We start from the raw sequence: 24,839 nt of genomic DNA, 5'->3' as shown, positions 1-24,839 counted from the left end.
AATTTCACTTTTTTTTTTCTTGTTCAAAAAAAAATTTCACATTTTTTTCTTTCCAACTAACCACTTTGAAGAGGTCATCTTAAGTCGGATACTATGGTCAAAGTTCATACTCCGACTCCTTCATTTATGCGTGCGTGGTTTCTATAGCTATTGTCATACCGTTTATTAAAAAGAATTATAATACAATGATAATTTTTTAAAATTAAATTTGAAAATTGGATTTGTACAAAAAAATATATATTGAAAATTGGACTTATACGAAGGGTGAAGTGGTAATTTCGTACGCGAAGGTGTTTATAAATGGGTTCCCGCTACGGAGTGTTGAGTCCAAAACTCATTCATCAATTTCATTACACAATTTCTCTCTCAATTTTCCTTCTTCTACATTTCCATTTCTCTCTCAAATGGAAAATCACCTAAACAGAGAACTCGATCTTCTCCCACCACCGCGCACCGATTCATCCCTCCTCCGTCTCCGATCATCCTCATCTTCAAAATCCGAACGCGGCGGTCCATCACTGGACCTACAGCTCTCAATCAGCGTCGGTCCACCATCGATGCTGATGTGCGACGGCGTAGAATCTCTAAAATGGGAAGCATCAGAGCAAATCCGTCTCGCGGCGATGGAAAAGGCGTACGCGGAGAGAGTAAGGGAGTTAACAAGAAGAGAGATGGAAATGGCGCAATCAGAGTTCGCACGTGCGAGACAAATGTGGGAGCGTGCGAGAGAAGAAGTTGAAAGAGCTGAAAGGATCAAAGAAAGAGCAACAAGACAGGTTGATTCGAGTTGTATGGAAATTACCTGTCATTCTTGTAGGCAGAGATTCAGACCTGCTTCTGCTTGAATTGAATTCATCTTTCTATGATCTCTAACATATCTTTGATTAAAATTAAAAAACAATAATTACTCGATTAGTTAATTAATATTTTAATTAATTAACATGTTTTTCTTGAACTATATGGTTTATGTTAAATTAGTTAATTAATCGGGGAATTGAGTTTGTTAGTTATTTATAAGAAGTTCCGTGTTGTATATGTAAACGTTTCACCTGAATTTGGTTCATGGTGTTTTGTTTGTGACTGTTTCTTTTTTTCATTTTTGTTAATGATCTATGGATAGGTTAAAATTTCCAGAATTGAAGATGTGGTAGTAGTACCTGATCAATCTCTACATCATTTGTTGTGTAGTTTACATAAACTTTAATTTGCAGATACCGGAGCATGACTTGAGCATCTGGTCCGATAGCGATGACCTGAAAACAAATGATTCAGTAAATCTTAGATAAACTCTGATGTTATTTTAGAATTTGTGTTAAGTCTAACTTTTTTTATTAACCAAAATGATATTAATGACCATTTTAGAACTGTCCCTGATAAAATTTGAACTTGGCACCTTAAGGTTACGAGACTGAACTCTAACCATTGAAGTGACTTATATCCTTACAATACTGACTTATAAAGTGACTTATAAACTCATATCTGGATTATATTTCATCTGATAGGAAACTTTTAACCTAACTAGTATTCTTTCTTTCCGATCAAATTTTCTCTATACACAGAACGAGACCGGTGCCGATCGGAGCAACACATGTTTCTTTATTGAAAGTTGGTCAGAAATATATTTGCTTATAGGAGTATTGGTTAGGATCTAATTAATTAGAATTAGGACTAGAACTAGAACTAGAACATTATGAAGTTGTAATACTAATGATTAGCTAGTATGATGAATAAGGTAATGTTCCAAACAGGAGACATGAGATTGAAACTGGTCTCGAATAATTTAACAGGATGTGGACGATATACATATACGTGGTGAAAAGTTGGGGAATTCGATGACGATAGAACAAATGAAACAGAACAAAAAGCATAGTAATAGAACCAATCACATATATAAAAAGATGTCTGTATCCACTTGTATTCAACTTCTTAACTTTTTCTCATTCATAAACCAAACATCCACCACTTCTGTTTATCTAGGATCAGATATTTTTGACCAAAAGCATCTATGATTCAGAACAATATGAACAGTTATGTTCTTTTTCAAAGATGTTGCAAGACTGGAACAATAGTAAACAAATTATTAGCTTCATATGTCAGCAACCTTTTTATTTAGATTAGGGGAAATAAATATATTAACACAATTAATGTCGGCAAAACATTACAATTAATATTTGTGTATATGTGTTGTGTTGAAATTAATCAAATTGAAGTTTTGTCAAAGTACACTGTTTGGTAGTAACGTAACACTCTAAAATTGTGAAGGGTGTGATGATACAATAATACAGAGGCTACTTTGATTCTATTATGAACTGAAAAAAGTATCTAGTGGGTACATATCATAGACTTTGCGATAAAGTTCATTTTAGAAACGTTAGGAAGGCATGAAGTCGCAATCATCAAGACTTATATATAGATTTGGATATATTCCATATACATGTGACACTATCATTAATTAATTTTAATCATTGGATCTTAAATCAATGATATAGATTATGTGAACATAGTTCCGTGAACATAGCATAGTTGACGGCATTTTTTTTAAAAATAAAATAAAAGCTCAGTTGATAGAGACCGTAAACGATGAGTGTTCGCCCTTGGTTTACGTGGATCAGGGGCCAGGCTAACGCGTGAAACACTCTTCCTAGGGAGTATGGTCGCAAGATCGAACCGAAACTCAAAGGAATTGACGGGGCCTGCACACCTACTAAAAAACTAGGCAGGCCTGCACGCCGCCCCTATTTGAGACTACTAAGGCAGGCGGTGGACTCTTTCATTAGGGAAGGGAAGGAGGGGCATTGTATGTTATTGTAGAGATTAGAGTTCGAACCCTGATATATCACTTATTCACGTAAAGAGTAAAATTCCGGCCACTAATAATTAGTGGAATAATTCTCAAACAATTTGGTGAAGATATATGAATCAACCGATCTGAAATCAATGACCAAGACACTACGAGGTTACTCATCAACTAATTAACCCTTTAATGGAAAAAAGTACTCAATATAATTATCTGTTATATTACCTCATGAATTGGCTTACTAACTAATAGTGGTACCAAACCAACAGTTGCACAACTTGCTTCAAAAGAAAGTTATTGCATGGTATCCATTTAAACATCAATAATATTTGCACGTTGTTCATATGATATTAGGTAAATATTTTTTTCATTTTAAAATAAGAAAGTGCAAAAATTAAGAATGTACAAATATAAAAATATCTATATTAGTTAGTGCTTAATTGTATGAGGCCAACCTGAGAACTATGCATAATATAGTATATATTTTGTCAAAGAAACCTGAGAAATATACACCAATATATAGTATATTTTCTTTATATATAAAAAATATACTATTAGTGGAATAATTCTCAAACTTTTTAGAATGTCGGGTTAATGAGCTCCTTTTGGAATGAATTGTTCAGGAGAACTCGAGTTTGATTCTTGGTAGAAATAATTTTTAGGTAAACTTTACTTACTTTGAGGTCAAACTTTAGATTATCATATCTTATTTTCTGAAAATCAGAAGGTTAATACCAAACTTTTTAACGATTTCCTTCTCTTATGATAAGGTATACAAGTCATTATCATTTAATTCCAGTGTACCGTGTATCATGCTATAAATCTTTAACACATCAAAATCAAAATTTTGTTTGTAGCTGACACTACAACTTCAAATATCAATTTCTCATGAAGCTTCAAAATCATCAGAACATGATAGAGTATAATTAAAGATAAACTATTCTTAACAAAAAAAATGAGTACATCTTTGTTGTCCATGAGTACACACCATTACTCTTTGGGGATAAAAACAATAATGTTGTATGAATAATTAATCTTAACATATATAGTTAAAAATAACATAACCATATATAGTATCACCATCATATGCATGAATTAATGATGATCCATCAAACCGTACTTCCGACATATGACCATGCTAAATCACAGGTTAAATTGTCTTTTATATTTTATTTGGTTACAATCATAGAAATGCTAGAACAATCAATCAATTATCGTTCAGAAAGTTGAAAGCACGATAAAGATGTAGGACATATATATACTGAACCATCAAACTAGTCATCATGATAAAACCTTAACATTTGTCTTTTCAGTTTGTCCTCATATAATTGTCAAGTGATACTGTTTATTGCAATAGTATTATGGAGAATCATATCTATTATGTAACATATATGATGTTAACATGCATGAATGAACCATCATATATAGAAAAAGATACATCATTTTGATTACTCGGCATTGCAGGGATATGCAGTGCACAATACAATACAAGGGAATCCCTATTGATGTTCCAATGCAAATGATTTTTTATACCGTCATTATTTGAAATGAAGATCAATTTAAAATGGATATGTGGATTAATCATTGTTGTCAAAAAAAAAATGTAGTTACACGTTGTAATCAATCATGATCGTTGATTTGAGATCGGACGGTTCAAATTTAAAAAACAGCTTTATAAAGTAAAACGAATTTAAAATCTAATTCCATTTAAAATCACGGTGTCACTTTAATTTTGTTGACAAAATTGCGGTGGGTTAAGGTGATTTTGAGTATAATATTTGTTAAATACAAATCATCCCAAAAGACAAAAATTTCAATGTATTTAGAGCTATAAACAGTTGTGCTGGCAAATTAGCTAATTGTGCGTTTTACTATCTTGAATTTATTTGGTTGAATACTATTCCTAATTATATTAGGGATAACTTTTTTAGAACAAAAAATTATCTTCAATTCTTTCGATTTTGTTGATTGTTCTTTGAATTGCACTTTTTTTCTTTTCACCGTGATTTTATTACTCTAAAATTTTTTGATAAGGTTTTTAACAAGAAATTTATTGTTTTTATTTCTCTCTCTATTATCTTAAGTTTTGGCATAGTCCCCCAAACTTTATTTTCTATGGTTTTTTTATTTATTTTTAACTTTAATGTTAATGATTAGGGTGGTGCAAATGATAGATGACGTTTTTGAGGTACTAACATAGTTGATCTATCATGTGATATTGCTTTGCACTCTAATTTTTGTCGAAAAATAAAATAATGTAGATTTAATAGATGATTAGTATATATTTAGAATCACAAAATTACAATGCATAATTTTGTTAGACCTCTAGGATAAATTTTGTCAAACTCATGATGACAACAATCCAAACATACAATAAAATTATTTTGTACTAGTAGCTACAATTCAAACTTGTCAATTACTGTATGTTGGAAAGGAGAGGAAAGGAAATAATGAATGATAATAGAAGTTGTCATGTGAAGGTTGCAGGTTGAGGAAAGAAGATCACAGTAACATAAAGGAGGAAAAGATTTCCAAAAATGAGGGAACCATATTCAAACTATATCTTAGAAGCAAAGATGAAAAGAAGAAAATGGAATGGAATGATATGAAGATTGTTCAATCAAATCAGTTAACCAATGAAGGAATAAAGGTAGTAGCTAGCTTCCCAAAGTGTAGGAAAGTTCAGATCTGTAGCACTAAAACTCTTCTAGGGGGAGGATTCTACAATGAGGGAATAAATGATCATGTGTCACTAAATATGTTAGTAAATCATTTTCTTAATATTTTTTCTATCCATCTATTTAGCTGTAAATAAACTGGGTATGTATATGGACGATGTTAATAAATATGACATTCATGAAAGAAGTAGAGAGAAAAATTCGAAAATATTATATTGATAAAAGAGAAATATTACAAATGAGAAAAGTGGATGTAAAAATATGACTTAACTAACTACTAATTGATACCCTAATTATCAACTAACTATATGTTTTAAGGGGCGGAACCAGACTTGAATCGTGGTAGGGGCCAACAAATATGTGTGCATTGAGTTTAACACAAAATATTCATAATTAAATGCTTTAAAATATTTGTAACATTAAAAAATACAAGGAAATTCATAAAATCTCTTTCGCATATAGACATGCTTTGTGCTTAATTGATCGACATTTTGAATACAATATTTTTTTTTGTTGATATATTTTTTTGCAATAGAAAAGGCCTAAGTCAAAATCGAATTACAAGAAAATAATACGAGGAGTAGATACTCAGCAAAGCACAATTGCTTAAGATCAAAGGATGATTCTTCTAAAATTCGATATATTGAATACGATATTTTTAACAATGTTGGCTGACAATCTGTCAAAAATTCGTCCATGAGGTTACGTGATAAAAATTTGACTTTATAATAGTATGAAGATAACGTTTGACTCTATAATATCAAGGGACAACGATCAAATCTTATGAAACAATAGTAAAATGACAATGGTATTAATAATATTTCTCCCTTTTCAATTTTTTTTCTTTTCAAAAAGAGTACAATTTATTTTTTGGTAAAGAAACAAAATAGTAAAAAAATTCACCTTTCAAGTTATTGCAAATTAAACGGTAAAATTTTGTTCTCGGCAGAACAGATGTCTTACACAATGTATGGGACAACTGTGTAGATTGCCAGATGTCTCAGACAATTGGTTCGACAACTTGATCACGGGATCAATTTAATTATATTGAAGTAAAATACTGAAAGCAATAAACAACACAAGTAATTGTTAACCAAGTTCAGTGCAAACCACACCTACTTTGGGGATATCAATCCAGGAAGAGAAACTCACTACTCCGAATTAATACTTAGTCTTACAACACATACCAAAATCTATTGATATGTATGCCTTTTTTTAATCCTAGTGTTTTTCCACCTAAGAGCTACTCTCCTAGATATGAGTTACTGTTCAACTTCCTCTCACAACTATCACAAGTGATGGTAACTTCTTCTTTGTCGTTCTTTCAATAAAGTTGAATAATAATTCAACCACAACACCACCAAGTAATTAAGAACCTAACGCCTTTAAACCTTAATCACCTAGTTGAATACCTTGCACAATGGGCACAAGGTCTTGGACTCACAATCTTTAGTTATTGCTCGTGCTTCAAAACGAATGCTTGAGTCTCTATTTATAGGCATGCTTCTCCTTTTGATTTGTAGATTTTTTGAGATGCACACTAATAGGGATTTTAGTTTGAAAACAAACTTTTTATTTAAAACTTCCTTCATAGGATAAAAGATTCATGTTAATCTTTTCGACACCTCCTCTTGATTGTAGAGATTGTGAGATGTCAGCTCATATGATTCAGTTTTAAAACAAACTCCATAAGATAAAAGATTTAATCTCATCCTTTATCAAAGTTGGTTATGACCCCAATCATATCTAACACATAGGTTCGATAACAAACTTTATTATCTCACTATTAAATAGCTGGCAATCTTGAATTAACGCTTGTAACAAACTTTGAAGTAACTCGCACGCGCCTTGGATAAGCTTTAAGTTCTTCAGCCTGCTGTACAGGGGCAAGATGTCCTACACCATTGTTTGGGACATCTTGTTCAACATGTTGCACGTACATGTATTCTCCCCCTTAATAAGATGTCTGACACATCTTGTTCAATATATTGCACCTGCACATCTTATACTTGCACAAGTTGTTTTAGCTTTATAATGCAACCAACTCATAAAAATAACAAACAGTAATTTTATTATTCTAAAAATACCATGTAGTAATGGAAATAAAAGCATTATTTGTCTATAAGACTTAATTTAATTGACAATGTCGATATTATTAGGTCAAATACTTTTATCTAAATTTGAACTTTTCACATGAGTTTCATGATGATGTTTCTTTACAGATTAAATAACATGTGTGAAAAAAAGGATTTAGGTCATCTCCATTACTTTCTCTCACGTTCCTTATGTTGTTAAAATCTTGACCATTTATCCGACCCTTTGTCTCTTTTTTTTTTTTTCTTTGTCTCTCATTTAACTATTGAATTAGGAAAAAAAGAGGACTGAATATAAAAAACTGAAGAGAATTTATATTGAAAAAAGAGTAACTGCAATATATAGAGAGCGGAAGAGGAGGATATACTCATCTACTTTTCTAATTTTACCAAGCAATGGATTTTAATAATCTTTTAAGGGTTTTTGTAAAAAAAAAAAAAAAAAACTTTTAAGGGTTTAATTTAGTGATAAAAAGACAAATGCTAAAGTCTAAAGTTCTAATGACACCACTTGCTAAGATGTTGTTGAACAGTTGAAGTACTAATATTAATAGTAGATGATCAGACTATATAGACACCAATATTGATATTCTTCATTTCGATCTCAAAAAGACAAAATAGGTCTCTATAAATTTATTTTAATTATAATCCAACTAAACTCTAGATAATCATACTCTCAAATTAATCACTTGACAATAAACATGTTGAGGCCGGAAATATTGTATGCCCATCCCATCTCAGCAATCATACCTCCACAAAATTGGACTTTTTCTCTTGTTACTAGTTTAATGCCCAATCTTCTTGCACTTTAAGTGAGTTGGCAATTAGATTCTGCTTTTGAATTTGATAGCAAAGGTTTTGTTTCATTGGCTCAAATATTTTTGCTTCTTATAATTAAAAGTTTAAGTGAGCTTGGTCTTAGAGACTCGACAGAGTAAGGATAGGTCTCACGACTTATAGCATTAACAAAAGTACTTACATATTATTCATATACAAATATCTCATATCCGTAATTGAAGCTAAACCCATTATTTTTATGGAATATAAGTCAACCGCTTACCAATTGGACCGACTTTTATTGATTTGGCTCAAGTGTTTTATTTGAGTGGACCATGTAGATTTCTGTGATAGTGGCATTAATGATTGTCACAGATTAGTGAACAATATTTTTTATGTATCCATATCTGACACACTTATCTTTGCTATTATGCTTATTAGCTTTGTACATTTTATACATATATATACGATCACATAAAAATAAGCATATGATTCTTAGTTTCTTACTGAAGTTGTGTCCATCTAAACATTAAAATGTTATCCTAAGATATTTGCAGATGAACTTTTTAAGACATCAATCTTTGAGAAGTTATTCAGCATCTTCCAATTGTGAAAAGCTTTTCATGTTGGAAGAGATGTCTAATAGTCTACCCATTTTCTCCTCTTCGGATAAAATCAAACAATTTCATCAGCAATTTTTTTCTTAATTGTGACAAAATTTGGATTTCCTAAACTTGCATTGTTGCTTAATCCTGTTGTTGCTTTCACAACTAAATTTGGATTCATGCCGTGTTGTGTTTTGTTTTTACCAATCCATGCCATGCCATGTTGTTTAAAATTTATAGATACAACTTGAAAATACTTTTATATATACAAATTCTTAAATTCTGGAGAAGGTCTAATTCAACGTGATAAAACTGATTTATAAAATGAAAATTGTCTCTACTTATAAATTTATGTTCATGTCATCTCATATTTAATGTGAGATTTTTAACACATACCCTCAAGTCCAACATTATTGAGTTTAGTATGTAGATTAAATAGTGAATAATCCGACAGCTGAAGCATAATAGCAGGTGATCCAATACATTTTGGACTGTGATATCATATTAGAATTCTTTTAACACAAATGCTAAGTGAATTTGGCTCAACTTGGTAAAAATGGTTGATAGTTTTATAAACCGGATTATAGCGTATAATTTATAAGTTAGTTGATTTATAATAGATTAATTACCTTAATGAATGTTTAGTTTTTGATAAAGTTAATAATTAAACTAACTTATAAACATAAAAAGAATATGTTTAATTAAAAAATTAATTAAGATAGTATTTTTCTTATAAAAAAATAAATAATTAAGATAACATGAATAATTTTTTTTTAAAAAAAATAACTATAAATCAATAAAAAGAAACTATAAACTCGTGAAAAAATTGAAAAACTAACCAAATATTATTTAATTATATGAATTTACAAACTACTGGTATAGCAACTAATAGTTATATATATTCCTTCAAAAAAACTAATAGCTATATATAATTTTGTCATAAAAAGAAACTAATAGCTATAAATTATCAACAAAAAAAGAGAAGAAGCTAATAGCTATAAGCTATATTTGTTGTACTCCTCTAATCTAACACACAAAAAAGTAAACAACAATAGTATAGCTTAAGGATTCAACGACACCAAAAATCAAACCCCGTACGAAGCAACATGGTTTGGTTGCTATGTCTGTCTATATTCTATTAGCCGCCGGTGGGTCCACACATACCATAGATACTATCTCAAAACAAAAGGTTACGAGTTAACTCCAAATAAGATTAACAACCAAACTAACATCCCTCCCAAATAAATGAAAACCACTAAACTGAATTGCATGAGGAAACAGCCCTAAAAGAACCACGTTTAAAAAACAAGTGATTTGCGATTTCAATTTTACCACAATCAAATCCACTTGGGTTGGTCTGATGTTATTAGTTTGGGACCTGTGAGTGTATTTTTTTCCTTAATATTTCAAGTTCGATTATCTCTAGTGTAGTTTGTGTGGGTTAATTTAACTTCTTCAAGAAGAAAAAAAAAAAGTTACCGCAATCACTTATACACAAAAAGCATCCTCGTTTAGAACACCACATTTTCAACAAATTATTCTTTGTCAGGAAACGATTACTAAGCAACCGCCATCCAAATAGAGAAACTTACCAGCTTGAAGTCCAAATTTCAAAACTGACCTCAAATCAGTTTAAGTAGTCCAATAGACCGGATATTAACAGTGGAAAAAAATCATAAAATTTTCTTTTTTTTTATATAAATAATAACTACAACTTCTACAAAACAATTCTTCTCAAAATAGTTACCGATCTCTTATAGTAACCATAATCATTTATAAAAGAAAGAAACCATACACAAAAGTGGACAAAAAAAGTCAAATCACTTATTAAATCTCAACAAATAAGATTTGGGCACTTTAATTACTGCTAAACTCAAAGATTTATCTTCTGTTTATTTTAGAAAAATATTTTCTACTTTCATTTCATAATATTTCATCAATTGTGGTAGTTTTATTGTAAATATGTTGGTCACATCAAACATATTGAGCTGACTATAACGTCCTAAACTTAATTCATTTTTCATAAATACATATAAATAATTTTAGTTAAATGTTAGTACATTATATATTATCCTTTAAAATTATATTATATATGTGTGTGTGATACACTTTAATGGTTAATAAGCTCAGGGATTTGGATTCTGTGCAGTTGACTGCACGCAGTCAGTAAATCTGGACCGTCCGATCAAGATCAGACGACTCAGATTTTAAGATCAAATTTTAATTATAAAATCTAATCTTAAACTTTGGAATGTCTGATCTTGATCAGACGGACTGGACGCGGCCGACTGCACTGCAGTCACTAAATTCCTGACCGCACCGAACCCAAATCCAGAAGCTCAGCTCTACTTTTTATGCATTTTTCTTTTTGTGAATTCAATTCTATAGTGTGTCATTTAAATGACAGTTTAAAATAAATATACACTAATATTATATGCTATCATATTTTTTTCTTGATGTGAACTCAATTCTATAGTTGGCCTTTTTTTTATTTCTCTATGTTTTAACAAAAAATACACTAATATTATATTTATTTTAAAATGACAGTTTTGAACTCTGATTTTGTGAACAATATTGAAATGAACTAACTATTATACCATTAATAATATATTAATATACATTAATATTATGATGAAAACATATATATGTAATAAAAACATGACCCTCCCATAAAAAAAAGTCTAGCTTCACCACCGGTTACATCTCATTCATCTAAATGGGATTTTCATAAAATTTGATTTTATCTTTCCATGTGCTTGTGTCATGATTCACATACTATTACTATTTACTCCACCAAATTCGAGCGAAGTTCCTTTGTCCTTTTTTGTTTGTGACTGTGCTGGTGTGTATGTATAGCTAGCCGTTAATCATAAGAATCTGACTATTCAAGTTTAGATAGTGTCATTGTTCTCCATATATATTGTCCTTTTCCATGTGGGTCATTTTTGTAAAATATTTTTGGTTACTATTTCTTTCAATACTCTCTTCATCTTAAAACAAATGTAGTTTAATGCTTTTGGACAGATATTAAGAAATATAATTATGATGTTAAAAGAAATAACACTTTTATTAAATTAACCCTATACTTTTGATAGGCCTGTTTCTTGAGAATAATGTATATATTTATTTTAGTCCTCTAATTTTTACAAACCTGCAATTTTTACCAAATAGTATTGTTGGTCCCTAAGTTTTACAAACTTGCAATTTTGGTCCATTGATCAAGTTAACGCGCATGCGGCAAATAACTCACATGCTGAAATGACATGTGAGTCACTTGTTATGTGCGTTGACTTGGTCCAAATCAATCGGGGGCCATCCTTTTGCAAAAGGGGGCTAAAGTTGAGAGATCAAAATTAAGTTTGTGAAACTTATGGGTAATAAGTGTTATTATGAAAATTAAGGGGCCAAAATTATAATTTTATAAAAATTAGAGGGTCAAAAGTACAAGTTAGCCTAATAATAATTAAGGGGCTCAATTGAAAAGTTTGGCAAAGTAAGAATGACATTCATTTTAAAATAAGAGAGTAGTTTTCTAGAAATCCCATATGACACCTTCTTTCTATAGTTTAACACTTTGTTTGCGAGGTGTGTTTGTTTCAAGGTTTGTAATGTTATTCCTGGGAATATGAGATCTGGAATGTAACATTGCTATGTTTGTTTCAAGATTTGAAAGTTTGTTCCCAGGAATTTTTTAATCCCAGGAATGTTAATTACACATAACTTCTACACTTGTTATTCCCATGCTAATTAATAGGGTGGGAATATAACATTCCCATGGGAATAAAACTCAACTTCCTATAACTTCTCATAACTTCCCACTACCACTCACATTTATTTGCATTTTTATTTTTTCAATTTTTTATTTTATATAAATTTTAAAAACATTCCCAGGAAATCTAAATTTTAACCAAACACATGAGTAGGAATGTTATTCCTGGAAATAATATTCCTAGGAATATCATTCCAAGGAATGCAATTTCATACCTTGAAACAAACACATTTGAGGGGATGGGCCGGAGAACTTAGTTCTCTTTTAAAATTTTTTTTTTTTGGTTCAAGTTCTCTTTTTTAAATTAAAAAGACTGAAATAAATTTTAAAATTATTTAACTATGATAGTATTATATGACCATTTACCATGTTTATCTATTTTAAAATATTAACTATAATTTAAAATATAGACTTAGTCATCCAAAAACCAACTCGCAAACAAATGTGATCAAAGTATCGAACAAAACTTGCCCTGTTATTCGCAGTTGAATTTCGATACGAGATGTATAAGAAGATATCAAAAGTGTTGGCAACAAGGACTTAAAGAGCATTTTAAAAAAAAATTGCATTTATAAGTCAGCTTGTCTTTTGAGTTTTTATCTTATGTTGAAGTTATGAAATTTTCTCGTCTCATCCACTCACTTTCTCCCCTACCCCCTAGCAATTCGGAAAACGTTTTCCGAATTTTTTATAGTGTAAATTTTACACTAGAAAAACAGTTCGGAACGTATTTTCCAGATTTTTTTACGCGCTAAGGGAGTAAGCGAGAAAGTGAGTGGATAGGATGAGAAAATTTCTGAAGTTATGAGATTACTGAATAGTTGCTGAAATTGGGTCGGCCCAGTGAACTTAGGGGCCGAATGAACTTGGGGCCAGGTTTATAATGGAAAAATTCTCTTCCCCCCTCCCGTCCAAAAATAAACTTTTTTGCTCATGCATAAAAGTTTGAAAAATATTTTTCGAACTTTTTTTAGTGTAAAATGATATTGTGAACGGCAAAAAAAAAATCAGAATAGGATGAATTTTTCGAGGGCAAAAAACTCTTTTCGAACGAACTAGACAGTCAGGGGTAGGGAATGAGGCTAGACCGGCAAGCACAGACCGAATAGACGATAGCCTTCAGATATTCCTTTTTAAACACCAATGAAATCCAACACTGGTAAACTCATATCTCAAGGGATGGAGGGGAAAGAGAATTTTTCTTTGTATTGAACAAACTGAATCGGCCTGTTGGATAAATGGGCCAGTGGAATGCATATCCTATTGAGAAATTTCACATCAAATGATGATTTATGAAATTTTGGTTGTTCAGTCACCAAAATTTATGCAATTACTGTGCGTTTTGAGTTTTCTTTTTGTACCAATTAACCAGCTTAATTTTCGACATGACAACCAACGAGAGTAACATTTGTTAGTTACTTGGCATTCAAGTCATTGCTATAAATACATGTTGTAATTGTAATCATCCTATTCCCAACTAATGAAAACTCTCCATCTATCATTTTCTTCCTCCATTATCTTAGTTTCTTAAGTTTGTGTGTGTATGCAAGAATTGCTCTGTGAGGCGCCAACCGCGCATATTGCAGTGATAGTGGTGAGCGCCAATTGCGCCTAGCACCTGCACAAGTTGTGTCACGCTCATGCTGCGCCTACACTATAAATATATTTTTTACATGATTAATGTTATAATTTCTATCTATTTATTACTATTATCTCATATAATCAATGACTAATCAGTACTACTGTTATTTACTTCACAGCTAGTTCATGTAAGCCACTGTAATTATATTAGGCTTGTATGTACAAATTTGTCAATGCATTAGAACTCTGAATTACTGGAGCCCCTTCTCCTGAGAACCAGATGATTAATAGAAGAAAAAAAATTAACCGTGCATTCAAGGTAAAAATTGGTAAATTAAATACTTTAATACTATAGTTTTCTATGTACTTACTCTGTTGTCACAGGACAAAATGTAGTGGAATTCAAATGACCTCTAATTCTGAAATGCCATAACTTCCCTTTAGAATACAACAAATTCTCATCACAAAGAAATTCCCAAGAAAACCATTTCTCTACCATTCTATCTACATCATGTACTATTACATCTGAACCATTTCCACCTCTAGCAAGAACACTAGCAGTGTAAATGGATGACATTCTACCCGGCGACTCGGTCGAATCTCCATTCGGTCCATCCACCACTATGACATCCCAATTTTTCTCATACACTATTGCAGGCAAATTTTTCAATGCAAGTTTACATTTTGATGTTTGAAGATATATTGGGTTTGGTCCACATTCATGATTGTTTCTTGCATGTTTGAGTAGTTTATAAGCTTCTTTTGTTGGTACATTGTAGTTGAAATTGTGTACTTGAGTGTTGTTGGAGTTTGTTGTTACCATGTTTGTTGGTTTGTCGTGGTTATCGACGAGAAAGACGATGTCGCCACCTTCATTCATTGAAGATAGGATAAGGAATTGTGGTTGAAAACCAAATATGAGGATGTTGCATGGTGATTTAAGAGATATTAGATTTTTTAAAACTTTGAATTCTTTCTCTTTGAGGATGGTAGTGATGTTGGAGGATTCATGTTTATGTGATGAAACTTTGTTGTAGGACGAAAAAGATGAAGTAGAAGTAGAAAAAGATGAAGTAGTTTTGATAGTGAGGCTTAGAATTCTGAGTATTGATATGATTGAAAGGAACAAAACAAGGATAGGAATGAGTTTCTTTTTTGTGAGATTCATCTCTTTTGTTATTTTTTGATATTTGTGAAATATAAAAGGTTGATTTTCTTGTGCTTGAGTTGTTGTATGTGGAGGTGAAAATTGAACAAGAGGACGAAAATGAAGTATATCAGAAGGAGGCATTTTGTTTTTCGTTTGGTTTACTAATGTTGTTACATTACATCTTTGTTTGTGTTTTGTGCTTTTGATGATAACATTCTATTCTTATGTGCACTTTGTTGAGTAGAGAACAAGGAATGGTTTTGCTTTTGTTACAAGTTTCAACTTTTTTGTTACCTAATTTTTGTTATCGCCGGTTGAGCTTGGGAAACAAATATATATTTACACCAGCTTCTCTTTAGGTTTCAAGTTCGAATTCTTCTGGTATAAATTTTTGCATTGAGTCAATTCATATAAATTTTGCTCTGATTTCAATTGGACTCTCGTTAGTGGACAGTGGAATTAATACGTTAAATTATTTGGCCTTCGGGCCGGATATTATTTTTTTAATATATATATATATATATATATATATATATATCATGTGTCTTGTCTTTAATAGAAAGATATGTTCATATGAATCTTTTCTCTTGGTGCTGACATGCGTCCTTAAGTTTGGTTTATTGAATAATTTTCTTTTTTGGTGATTGTTTGGTGATGATGAGTATATTTGAAGATGCCAAGGTGTTGGTGGTTGTTGAGTCTCTTTCAAATTTAAGTGCATAATACATTATGATGACTCAATAATTTTTTGGCAGTTCATGTATTAGGGCAATTATAAGTTGGAAGTTTTGTTTGCAAACTGAATGCAATAAATGTAACATACACTTAGCACCAGCCACGAAGTCTCACATCGGATCGGATGTACCGTTGATTTGAACATGGATTTATACAAAGAGATAATCCTCATTTTACAAGCTAGTTTTGTTGGGTTGAATTAGGTCCAACTCTCCATCTAAGATGGTATCAGATACATAGTCTCTTCAAGATCCATTGGGTCACCTGCTATCAGGTTTCCGCTATCGAGCTATTCGCTATTTATATCCACGCACTAAGTCCAATAGTATTGGACATGAGAAGTGTGTTAAGAAGTTCCACATCGGATGTGAGTTAGCTTGAACAACAATTTATAAGTAGTTGCCGGTTTTGTAGGGTTGAATTAGGCCTATCTTCCGATTCTAACATTAATTTAACATATTATTTTAGAAATTGTGTTATTATTTATTTATTTTTTGAACCAAACAAACTTAATTCATATCATTAACTAATAAATGTTCAATACATAAGGGAATACTCTCAAATCTATGGAAACTAGCTTAAACATTGGCCGCCCTAGCAAGAGTATGAGCAACCAAATTTGCTTGTCTCCTAACAAACGTAACCTCAAAGTTTACAGAAGATGACATAAGAAGAATAATGTCGTTAACAATTAAACTAAATTCCGAATTGCCCCGTCTTCTCGAATGGATGGCGTCAACCAACAACTTTGAGTCACTTTCAAATTGGACTCGCTCAAATCCACGATGGATAGCCTCTTTCATTGCATGTAATAGTGTCAATGCTTCGCCTTCCACTATGGAATAAAAAAACTGCTGCCATTAGCCACAAAATGTCCATTGGTATCACGAAAGCAAAGACCTATAGAATTAACATCTGACTCAACCACAAACGCAGCATCAACATTACACTTTATCCATCCCGCTTCTGGTTTCTCCCATCGAACCGGCCTAGGATCCTCAATCGGAGCAACGTTATGACGCTGCAGTAATATATCTCTATTATTATGAAATAGAATATGGTAGTTGAGGAGTAAAAAGCAGCTTTTAAGAGAACAGAAATAGAGGTTAATTTGAAATTTCTATTAGTATTTAGTTGTTACTAGTGGAAAATTTCCAAACCAAAAGCTACACTTACACTAAACATAGTTGTTGTTTTAATGACCCTGTCCAAATCTTTTTTTTTTTAAAGCCATATATCTCTAAACGGCCTAATCTCCTGATGCCTAATCTGTAATCTCCTCATTAGTTTCCCTTAATTAACAAATATATGTTGGTGTGAAGATAATTTTCAGAATTAATTTAGAAAGATTGTTATTATTGTTGGCCTATCATGCTGAGAAACACAACTAAGGAAGGGCACATCCTATTTCAATAATACAGTATTCATTACTTCATTGGAAATAAAATAGAGTTCTTTGTTGATTGTGTGCCCAACATGTAGCGTGAGAGACGTGGAATATTCTCACAAATCTCCCTTTAAACTTTCAATTAAATATTTCACCAAAAAAAAATGTTTTCATACCAGAAAATAAGAATAGTATTTGTTTTCATGTGTTATCAAATTATAATTTTTTTTACTAACATAACATTGGTACGTCCAAATGGAACTGAACTCAGAAAATAAGAATATAGAATTGGTTTTTCTATGTTATCAGATTTTTACTAACATAACATTCGTTCGTCTGAGTGAACTGAACTCAGATTTTTTGAGCGAAGTATCACGTTGAGTCTTGTCGATGAAGAAAAGTAGTCAGGAAGGGAGACCTTATTAAAAGCGGCAGCTAGGTTTTTTGCCATTTTGTCGAGAGTCCCACTTTCCAAGTTTAGAGAATTCTCTCACTTAATTTTGAGATGAACTCTTAATGAAATCGCCAATTTTACGACCAAAGAACCAAAGGAAATAAGCTTGTTTTCCGAGAGGTCTCTTGGTTGAGAGTTTCCCTCTTCAACTTTGAAAAACTCGGTTCGAGACTTGGGACTAAAAGAACTAAAGATACAAGTCTCACTAGGAATGTGTATAGTGTGGGACTAATAACAAGTTGATTTCATCTAATGTACAATTATAAACAAGTGTTTGTATAACAATAGTAATAATTTTACTGTTGAATATAATCTCTGGAATCAGAATTTGTTTATTGTTAAATTTAATTTCATTGTGCATGCAGTTTTTACTAGACAAAATCTTTTCCCATCCAAATTATGTTCATGTATTTTCAATGTCTAGCAGACCAAAGTACTACAAAGTCTTTTTCAATTCAAGTACTTAACTAATTAAACAGCTTTTCCAGTGATTAAGGAAAATTGAAATAATCAACTCTAATATAATTCTTAGAAAAAAGATTCAGTCACACAGTTACCTTAAAAGTTAAAACCATGACATGATGCCATGTCTGTGTTGACTTTTCACCAATACTAAACTATGAAATGGTCTTTTTCCTTCCAAAATAGTATAAAAAATTTCCATAGTGATGTTACATTATTGAATTAAAAAATATGGTGATGTTGTTGTCAATGGAAAGTTTCACCTCAAAACTCTTCTTCTAACGTGTTCTTTAATCTTATTATCTATACATAAATTAATTGATAGAGTTAGAAATGAAAACCAGTTTATAGGTACAAAGCTTAACCATGGTTAAGTCCATAAGAAAAGTTTAGTTATCACCTAATCTTTGCTTTGGTTAAGACATAAAAGGCCTATGATTTTCTTTGGCATCTTTCTGATAGAGATTTTCCAAAGTGTTAAACACTAGAAAGTCAATATCTTCAATTTCTCTAAGTAGTGAAGATTGAAGACAAATATTATCATGGGAACAAATAGCAAGGAGCTTGGAGGATCTGAGGTAAAGAAATCAAAATTCAAAGCAAACATTCTAATTCATGTTTGTTCATACTTGTTAGTTCTATTTCAATTTTCAACTGCTAAAAAGTTTGAATAATTATTCTAAACTATTTTTCAGGCAATATATCAGGATATGGTAGATGATGAAGTTAAGGGCACTCATAAAGTTCCTGTTGGGCCTATACACAAATTAATAGCAGAGAATACCAAGTCAAACAGTTTGGTCATGAAGGTAATTTTTAAACTCTAGGCTTATTGTAAGAGCAGTGAGTTTGACGAAATCACAATGACACTGATATTTTGGTAGCTTTTGTCAAAATCGTGGTAGTCCACAGTGATTCTGCAAAACTCACGGTCAATCCAAACATGCATGTGTAATGTTATATGTTCCATTTTGAAACTAATAAAAGACTTATAATTGGGTCCACAAATCTTAATTCAACTGGCAGAAATGCCGAAATTGCTAGGTCGGACGCCATGACCAGGGTTTGAACCCTGGTCCCTCCACTTTATGTGTGTTGAGTTTTCAATGGTTTGTCATTTCGTTTATCTACAAAAAAAAATACTTATAATTGGTATTTAAACAGAAACCAAATGTGGTGATTCCTGCTCATATCATAGCTGAAGCAATATCAACAATCCGCGACATCGACTTAAGATGGTCAGGTCCAATCACACAGAAAGAAATGGAATATGTAGAACAATATGTGCTAGCAAAGTATCCAGAATATGCAAATTTAATTGAAGGAGATGGAAGTGGAATAGACATGTCAAGTTTTATCATCACTGAGGAGCCTTCAGAATTACCAATGACAAAGTCACCAAGATCACCTTCCTTTGGAAGCAACCTACCTGAACTGGATAGGACACAATTGGAACCGTCGAGACTACTAGATATTCTCAACAAAAAATCATCTTTTCCTGGAAGTTTCATCTCGATACCGGAAATTCAAGCTCAAAATAAGGTTTTGAGGCATTGTGGTTTACCTGATGATGAGTATTTGGTTCTTTTTACTCCAAGTTATAAGGATGCTATGATGTTGGTTGGAGAAAGTTACCCTTTTTTTAAGGGAACCTATTACATGACAATTCTTGGTGAACAACATGAGGATTATATCAAAGAATTTGCTTCTTTTAAGGAATCTAAGGTTCTCATAGCACCTAAGACATGGCTTGATTTGAGGATTAGAGGGTCTCAGTTAAGTCAAAATTTTAGGAGGAAATGTAAGATTAGTCCAAAAGGACTATTTGCTTATATAGCAGATGTGAATGGAACAATGCATTGGGTTTCTGAGGCTCATAGGAACTATTGGCATGTTTTGCTTGATGCATCTGCAATGGTTGTGGGAAAGGATAGGTTACATGTTGGACTTCATAGGCCTGATTTCTTAGTATGTTGTCTTGATAACACAAATTCCAATCCTTCAAGAATCACTTGTCTTTTGGTTAGAAAGAAAAGTTTTGACACCTCTAATGGTTCATCTTAGGTTAATGGATGAATGAGGATAGTACTACTTGTTTCATATTGTTGGATAATATTTGAACTACATAGCAATTGGCAATGTTTAATTGGTATCATGAGATTTCCTAAAAAGTAAAACTGTGAAATTTTCCTTGTGTAATTTGTTGTAGATTGAATAAATGGTTTAACATATATATGTAGAGTAAAATCACTGATTATTGGCTTGGATGCATACATGTAATCATCATCATTTGGTAATTTGTTTACATTTTTATTTATTGATATTATGATTTTGGGTTGGTTTTTGTTTAAATTCATACCATGTCGACTAAGAATAAGATAAATAAAATATATATAAGAGATGTGACTTATATATATTCAATGTTTTTAAGATTTTAAGTGCGGATATGACATCAATATCTCTTGATGGTCTTGTCTTTTGGGTCCATTGTTGATCCTGGTGTCGAAAGTCTTCTGCGGTGGAGTCGCGCAACATCAAAAGGTTTTTATTTTTATGGTGCCCGTTATTGCTCCCATACTTTCTACCATTTTTTGCACCAACCCAATTTTCCATAACAATTAATCTGTTTTGAAGTTTTATATTAACATGATCTCAATTAGGAAAGTAGTTGATGCATAGTAGCTACTTAGTTAAAGATTAATTTAACTGTCAAGGAGGCTAATCCAACTAATAAGAAGTTGACTCATTTCTCACATGATTGATATAAAGATTTTGTTGGCAGATAATATAGATGTATCTCTGTCAATACCCTTTAAGCCTTAAAGCTTATCCTAATCTTGTGAGTTCCTAAGACACAAGTCACACAACTCACCTAAACTTTTTTATTACTATTAAAAAATAAAAAACATGAAAGTATTTTTTTTTGTTTTCGCCATCAGTTAATCTGGTTTATGGGACAGTTCTGGCATCAAGTGGTTTCAGCCCCCTCCCGATCGAGGTTGTGGGGATTGAACTGTGATCCTCCATACCAAATTCAGCTCCAATCACCATTAAACCAACTAACGATCCGTAAAACAAAAGTAATTTAACTATTACTAAGAAGATCTATCAAGATCTTCAGCAAAATTACTATACCCAAGCTTCAAAACTATTATTTTTTTTGTGTTGAAGTTTTAAAATCTTTTAGTAGTGTCAATTGAGAGACCAACCAACACCTTTGACTTCAATTAATCTAATTTTATATGCTCAATTATGCTTGGCTATGCCAAATCCTTAGATTCCAAGAACTTGAAATTTGTCTTGTACTTCTTATTTTGGAGAATGCCAGTCTTCCATATTACCTACCAAGTTACAAAATCCAAGTGGTTGTGTGCGTCCAAATCTTTTGTTGAGTAGTGTTGTCACGTTTATATTTGTTAGCTTTCTGATTAAATAGCAACATCACTATTTCTAATCTTTTTTTTATCCTGTCATTTTAATTTGTTAAATAAAAAAGAGAAGAAAAAATTAATTTGACTTCTTATACTATAATATTATCACCTTAATCAACAAAACAATATGATAAAATAAAATGAACTGTGAAACAAGGCAATTTGGTATAGTTTGCATAATCTGGATTTCATTTTTAACATGGATGGATGGTTTCTATTTTTTTTCTTCCTTCTTCCTGAACAGTAAAGAAGAAGGCAAAATTTAATGTTCAAATATCATTTTCGTGATCAAATGAATGTTCAAATTAACCCTAAACACATATCCTAAGAAAATAAAGGGTATAAAAAGATAAGACATGGATGTGAGAATGTAGTAGAAATGTGCATGATTCAATTCGTGACGACGTTAGATTTCTTGAATTGATAGAGTTATCTCCTAGTGAACTAAATTTAAAAGTCATATTATTTTTATAGATTTTAGTAATGAGAAAGAAGAGTCTCAATCGATCAAATAATTAAACAAAATTTATTTTTATTTTTAACGATGCTTTTGTTGACATCCTAATATACGAATGAAAATAATCACAACTTATACGAAAACTCTAAACTATATTTGGATTGCAAGTATTATTTTTTGTAAAAAGTGATCTTGATAATCATACATTAATAAAGAATGATCAATATTTATTAGTTGTAATATAAAAAAATTGTTGTGATGTATCCTGAATTTTTTTTTTTGAACCAAAAAAAAAAAAAAAAAAACTTCTACTACATATTCAAACTTCATAGTTCTGAGAGATTTAGTCTGAAACTCTGAATGCCCAAAGAAGCAAACAAAACAAAAAACACCCTAACCATCCACCTCAACACTTGACATGTCATGTGAACCTTTTTTTTTTTTTGGTGTACGGTCATGTGAACCTTCTATAAACTATTTAAAAGATACCACATAATTTAAAAAGTCTGTCATAAATGCTAAGCAAAGTTTACAAAAACAAACAGCAAAAACCAATTTTAAAATCAAGAAATAGTTGTGTGTCAAAAAAAAAAATCAAGAAATAGTTAGAAGAGTGAACTTTAAAAAAATTAATACGAGCTAAACTTCAGTGAAAAATATTTTGTAAGACATTTAACCAAAAAATAGGAGATTTTGTTTGAAAAATACAAGTCAAATGCTTGTCAAAAGTAACCAATACACACTTTTTATACAAAAATGTCTTCTTTTATTCCTTAAACAATAACATAGAGACACATATTAGTATTTTCCTTAACGAAATCACAGATAGACAATGAGACTCGATGTCACAAAATCACTCATAGGTGTCGCATGCAGCATTCAAAATTAATCAATATTTCAAGAAAATGAAAGCCTAAATCTTTTGATTTTGCTCGAAATCTACATACATGAGACATGAAATCTTGATCGGATTACGTTTAAATCATACAGAATTCCAACCATAATTCAGATATACGCAAAACCATAATTCAGACTTCTGAACTGTCATGTGATTAAGCAAATCCTCAGCTGTCATTTGTCAACTTACAAGACAACAAATATTCAGCTCTTCCATGGATTCAGGTTGTAGCACTTACTATTTTGATCTTATCATGTAGCATTAGACTCGGCGACCTATCAAACAAGTAGCCAAACCAGTAACAAAGACATCCTGGATTTTAATACAAGAGGCTACAACAAGAAACAAGGAGGCAGGTTAGATTAACCATGCTCGAGCAGTATACTGAGAGACGATACAGCCTTGTGCAGGGGTTTGTAAAAGACTGTATACCTCTCAGGGAATAATAATGGTGAAGGCAATCAAAACATTAACTGCCACCAGAAAACTATTGCCGGTGTACAATGATCAGATATACACAACCAGTTAAAAGGCACCATAATGAAGAATAAATAATATAACTATCACTATGAGATAAACAAACACAGCTGCAGCAGCAGCAACTAAGAGACCTGTACTGAAGTATATTAACACGCTGGGTCTATTATACTGCCAACCAAGAGGCATGTAAGTTCCCCAACGGGGGCTGCTAAAAACTTCTCTGCAATTTCCTATACTTCCTCTTCACCATGTCTGCTACTTTTCAAGATGTTATACTTGCAGAGGGGGCAAGTAGCATTGATCTGCAGCCATTTGTCCACACAGGTACAGTGAAAATGGTGACCGCAAGGAAGTTGTCTTAGTTCAACCCCGTCATCATAGGCAGAAAGGCAGATGCAACACTCCTACAGTTTACCACACAAAAATAAATTAAATATAGAACCAGATTACTTTTTCAAACTATTTATCATATACTGTAACAAGTATTCTCATGTGCTTGAACCGTATGTAAAATTCCTCCCAACGTAAAGTGTGATAGGTGCAGTGAAAAAAGACTCGGAAAGAAAAAGGAATGGAAGAAGTACAGATAAAAACAAAATATGTACATAATTCTCCAGCTGAATAATGTGCTCAAAACACGACTCTCTGTTATTATAGGTTAAAATGAAGCCAGATAGTGGCGCATCAAGTGGATTTCCCTTTGAAATATATTTATTGAAATAATATTGACAGCAAAAGGACCATTGTGTCAATGGACTAGACAATGTTTTGCCTGCACATAAGAAGAATTTACAACATACCGCGTCCTCATCAGCAAGCACGCGTTCAATTGGGGAATCAGCTTGACATTCAATCATTATTCCTCCAACAGGTCCTTGTGTATTACCAGCAAGCTTCTCCTTACTTTTTCTTTGGAATTTGAATTTTGACAACTGCTCAATGTCTTCCTTTGTTGCCCCTTCCTGCTTTTCCCAAACCACCATAAAAGGAAAGAGACATTAAGGCAATGAACACATATATTACAACAAACATCTCACAATTAAATACTCTTAAGTTATAAGGCATTGTGATCATGTCCACTCATA

The 24,839-nt window shown here is 31.8% G+C and overlaps 4 protein-coding genes across 5 annotated transcripts in view; 2 read left to right on the top strand and 2 right to left on the bottom strand.

Annotated features, from left to right (window-relative positions):
• Nucleotides 1-341: 341 nt before the first annotated feature.
• Nucleotides 342-1,176, top strand: LOC123887301 (zinc finger protein SHOOT GRAVITROPISM 5). Its single transcript, XM_045936596.1, has one exon. It carries the CDS (start codon nucleotides 405-407, stop codon nucleotides 843-845), a length of 441 nt encoding a protein of 146 aa, XP_045792552.1. The 5' UTR covers nucleotides 342-404; the 3' UTR covers nucleotides 846-1,176.
• A 12,946-nt stretch (nucleotides 1,177-14,122) lies between these two features.
• On the bottom strand, nucleotides 14,123-15,630 carry LOC123887300 (glucuronoxylan 4-O-methyltransferase 2). The gene is made up of 2 exons (XM_045936595.1): nucleotides 14,672-15,630; nucleotides 14,123-14,569 (listed from the first exon to the last, which is right to left on the bottom strand). The coding sequence occupies exons 1-2, from the start codon at nucleotides 15,589-15,591 to the stop codon at nucleotides 14,539-14,541; spliced, it is 951 nt and encodes a 316-aa protein (XP_045792551.1). The 5' UTR covers nucleotides 15,592-15,630; the 3' UTR covers nucleotides 14,123-14,538.
• Nucleotides 15,631-18,396: 2,766 nt separating this feature from the next.
• LOC123887299 lies at nucleotides 18,397-20,719 on the top strand. Its single transcript, XM_045936594.1, has 3 exons — nucleotides 18,397-19,066; nucleotides 19,184-19,297; nucleotides 19,653-20,719. The coding sequence occupies exons 1-3, from the start codon at nucleotides 19,031-19,033 to the stop codon at nucleotides 20,550-20,552; spliced, it is 1,050 nt and encodes a 349-aa protein (XP_045792550.1). The 5' UTR covers nucleotides 18,397-19,030; the 3' UTR covers nucleotides 20,553-20,719.
• Nucleotides 20,720-23,748: 3,029 nt separating this feature from the next.
• LOC123887296 (E3 ubiquitin-protein ligase At4g11680-like) overlaps nucleotides 23,749-24,839 on the bottom strand; it is a 9,692-nt gene continuing 8,601 nt past the window's right edge. For both annotated transcript variants that reach the window (XM_045936591.1, XM_045936592.1), the window contains exons 4-5: nucleotides 24,555-24,716; nucleotides 23,749-24,158 (exon numbers count right to left, since the gene is read on the bottom strand). In XM_045936591.1, the coding sequence (XP_045792547.1) occupies nucleotides 23,985-24,158; nucleotides 24,555-24,716 (336 nt within the window). In that variant the 3' untranslated portion in view covers nucleotides 23,749-23,984. The remainder of the gene's footprint in view (nucleotides 24,159-24,554; nucleotides 24,717-24,839) is intronic.

This window comes from Trifolium pratense, linkage group LG5 (assembly GCF_020283565.1).
Source record: "Trifolium pratense cultivar HEN17-A07 linkage group LG5, ARS_RC_1.1, whole genome shotgun sequence".
Lineage (NCBI taxonomy): Eukaryota > Viridiplantae > Streptophyta > Magnoliopsida > Fabales > Fabaceae > Trifolium > Trifolium pratense.
Note: the sequence above shows the minus strand (reverse complement) of the source record. Positions and strands in the feature narration are given on the sequence as shown.

Excerpts from the sequence above, each read along its gene's own strand:
- LOC123887301 (XM_045936596.1), top strand. The coding sequence starts at position 405 with ATGGAAAATCACCTAAACAGAGAACTCGATCTTCTCCCACCACCGCGC.
- LOC123887300 (XM_045936595.1), bottom strand. The coding sequence starts at position 15,591 with ATGCCTCCTTCTGATATACTTCATTTTCGTCCTCTTGTTCAATTTTCA. Across the intron at positions 14,570-14,671 it reads TTTTGTCCTGTGACAACAGA|GAGAAGGGGCTCCAGTAATT; the intron begins GTAAGTACATAG and ends TCTGGTTCTCAG.
- LOC123887299 (XM_045936594.1), top strand. The coding sequence starts at position 19,031 with ATGGGAACAAATAGCAAGGAGCTTGGAGGATCTGAG. Across the intron at positions 19,067-19,183 it reads AGGAGCTTGGAGGATCTGAG|GCAATATATCAGGATATGGT; the intron begins GTAAAGAAATCA and ends ACTATTTTTCAG. Across the intron at positions 19,298-19,652 it reads CAAACAGTTTGGTCATGAAG|AAACCAAATGTGGTGATTCC; the intron begins GTAATTTTTAAA and ends GTATTTAAACAG.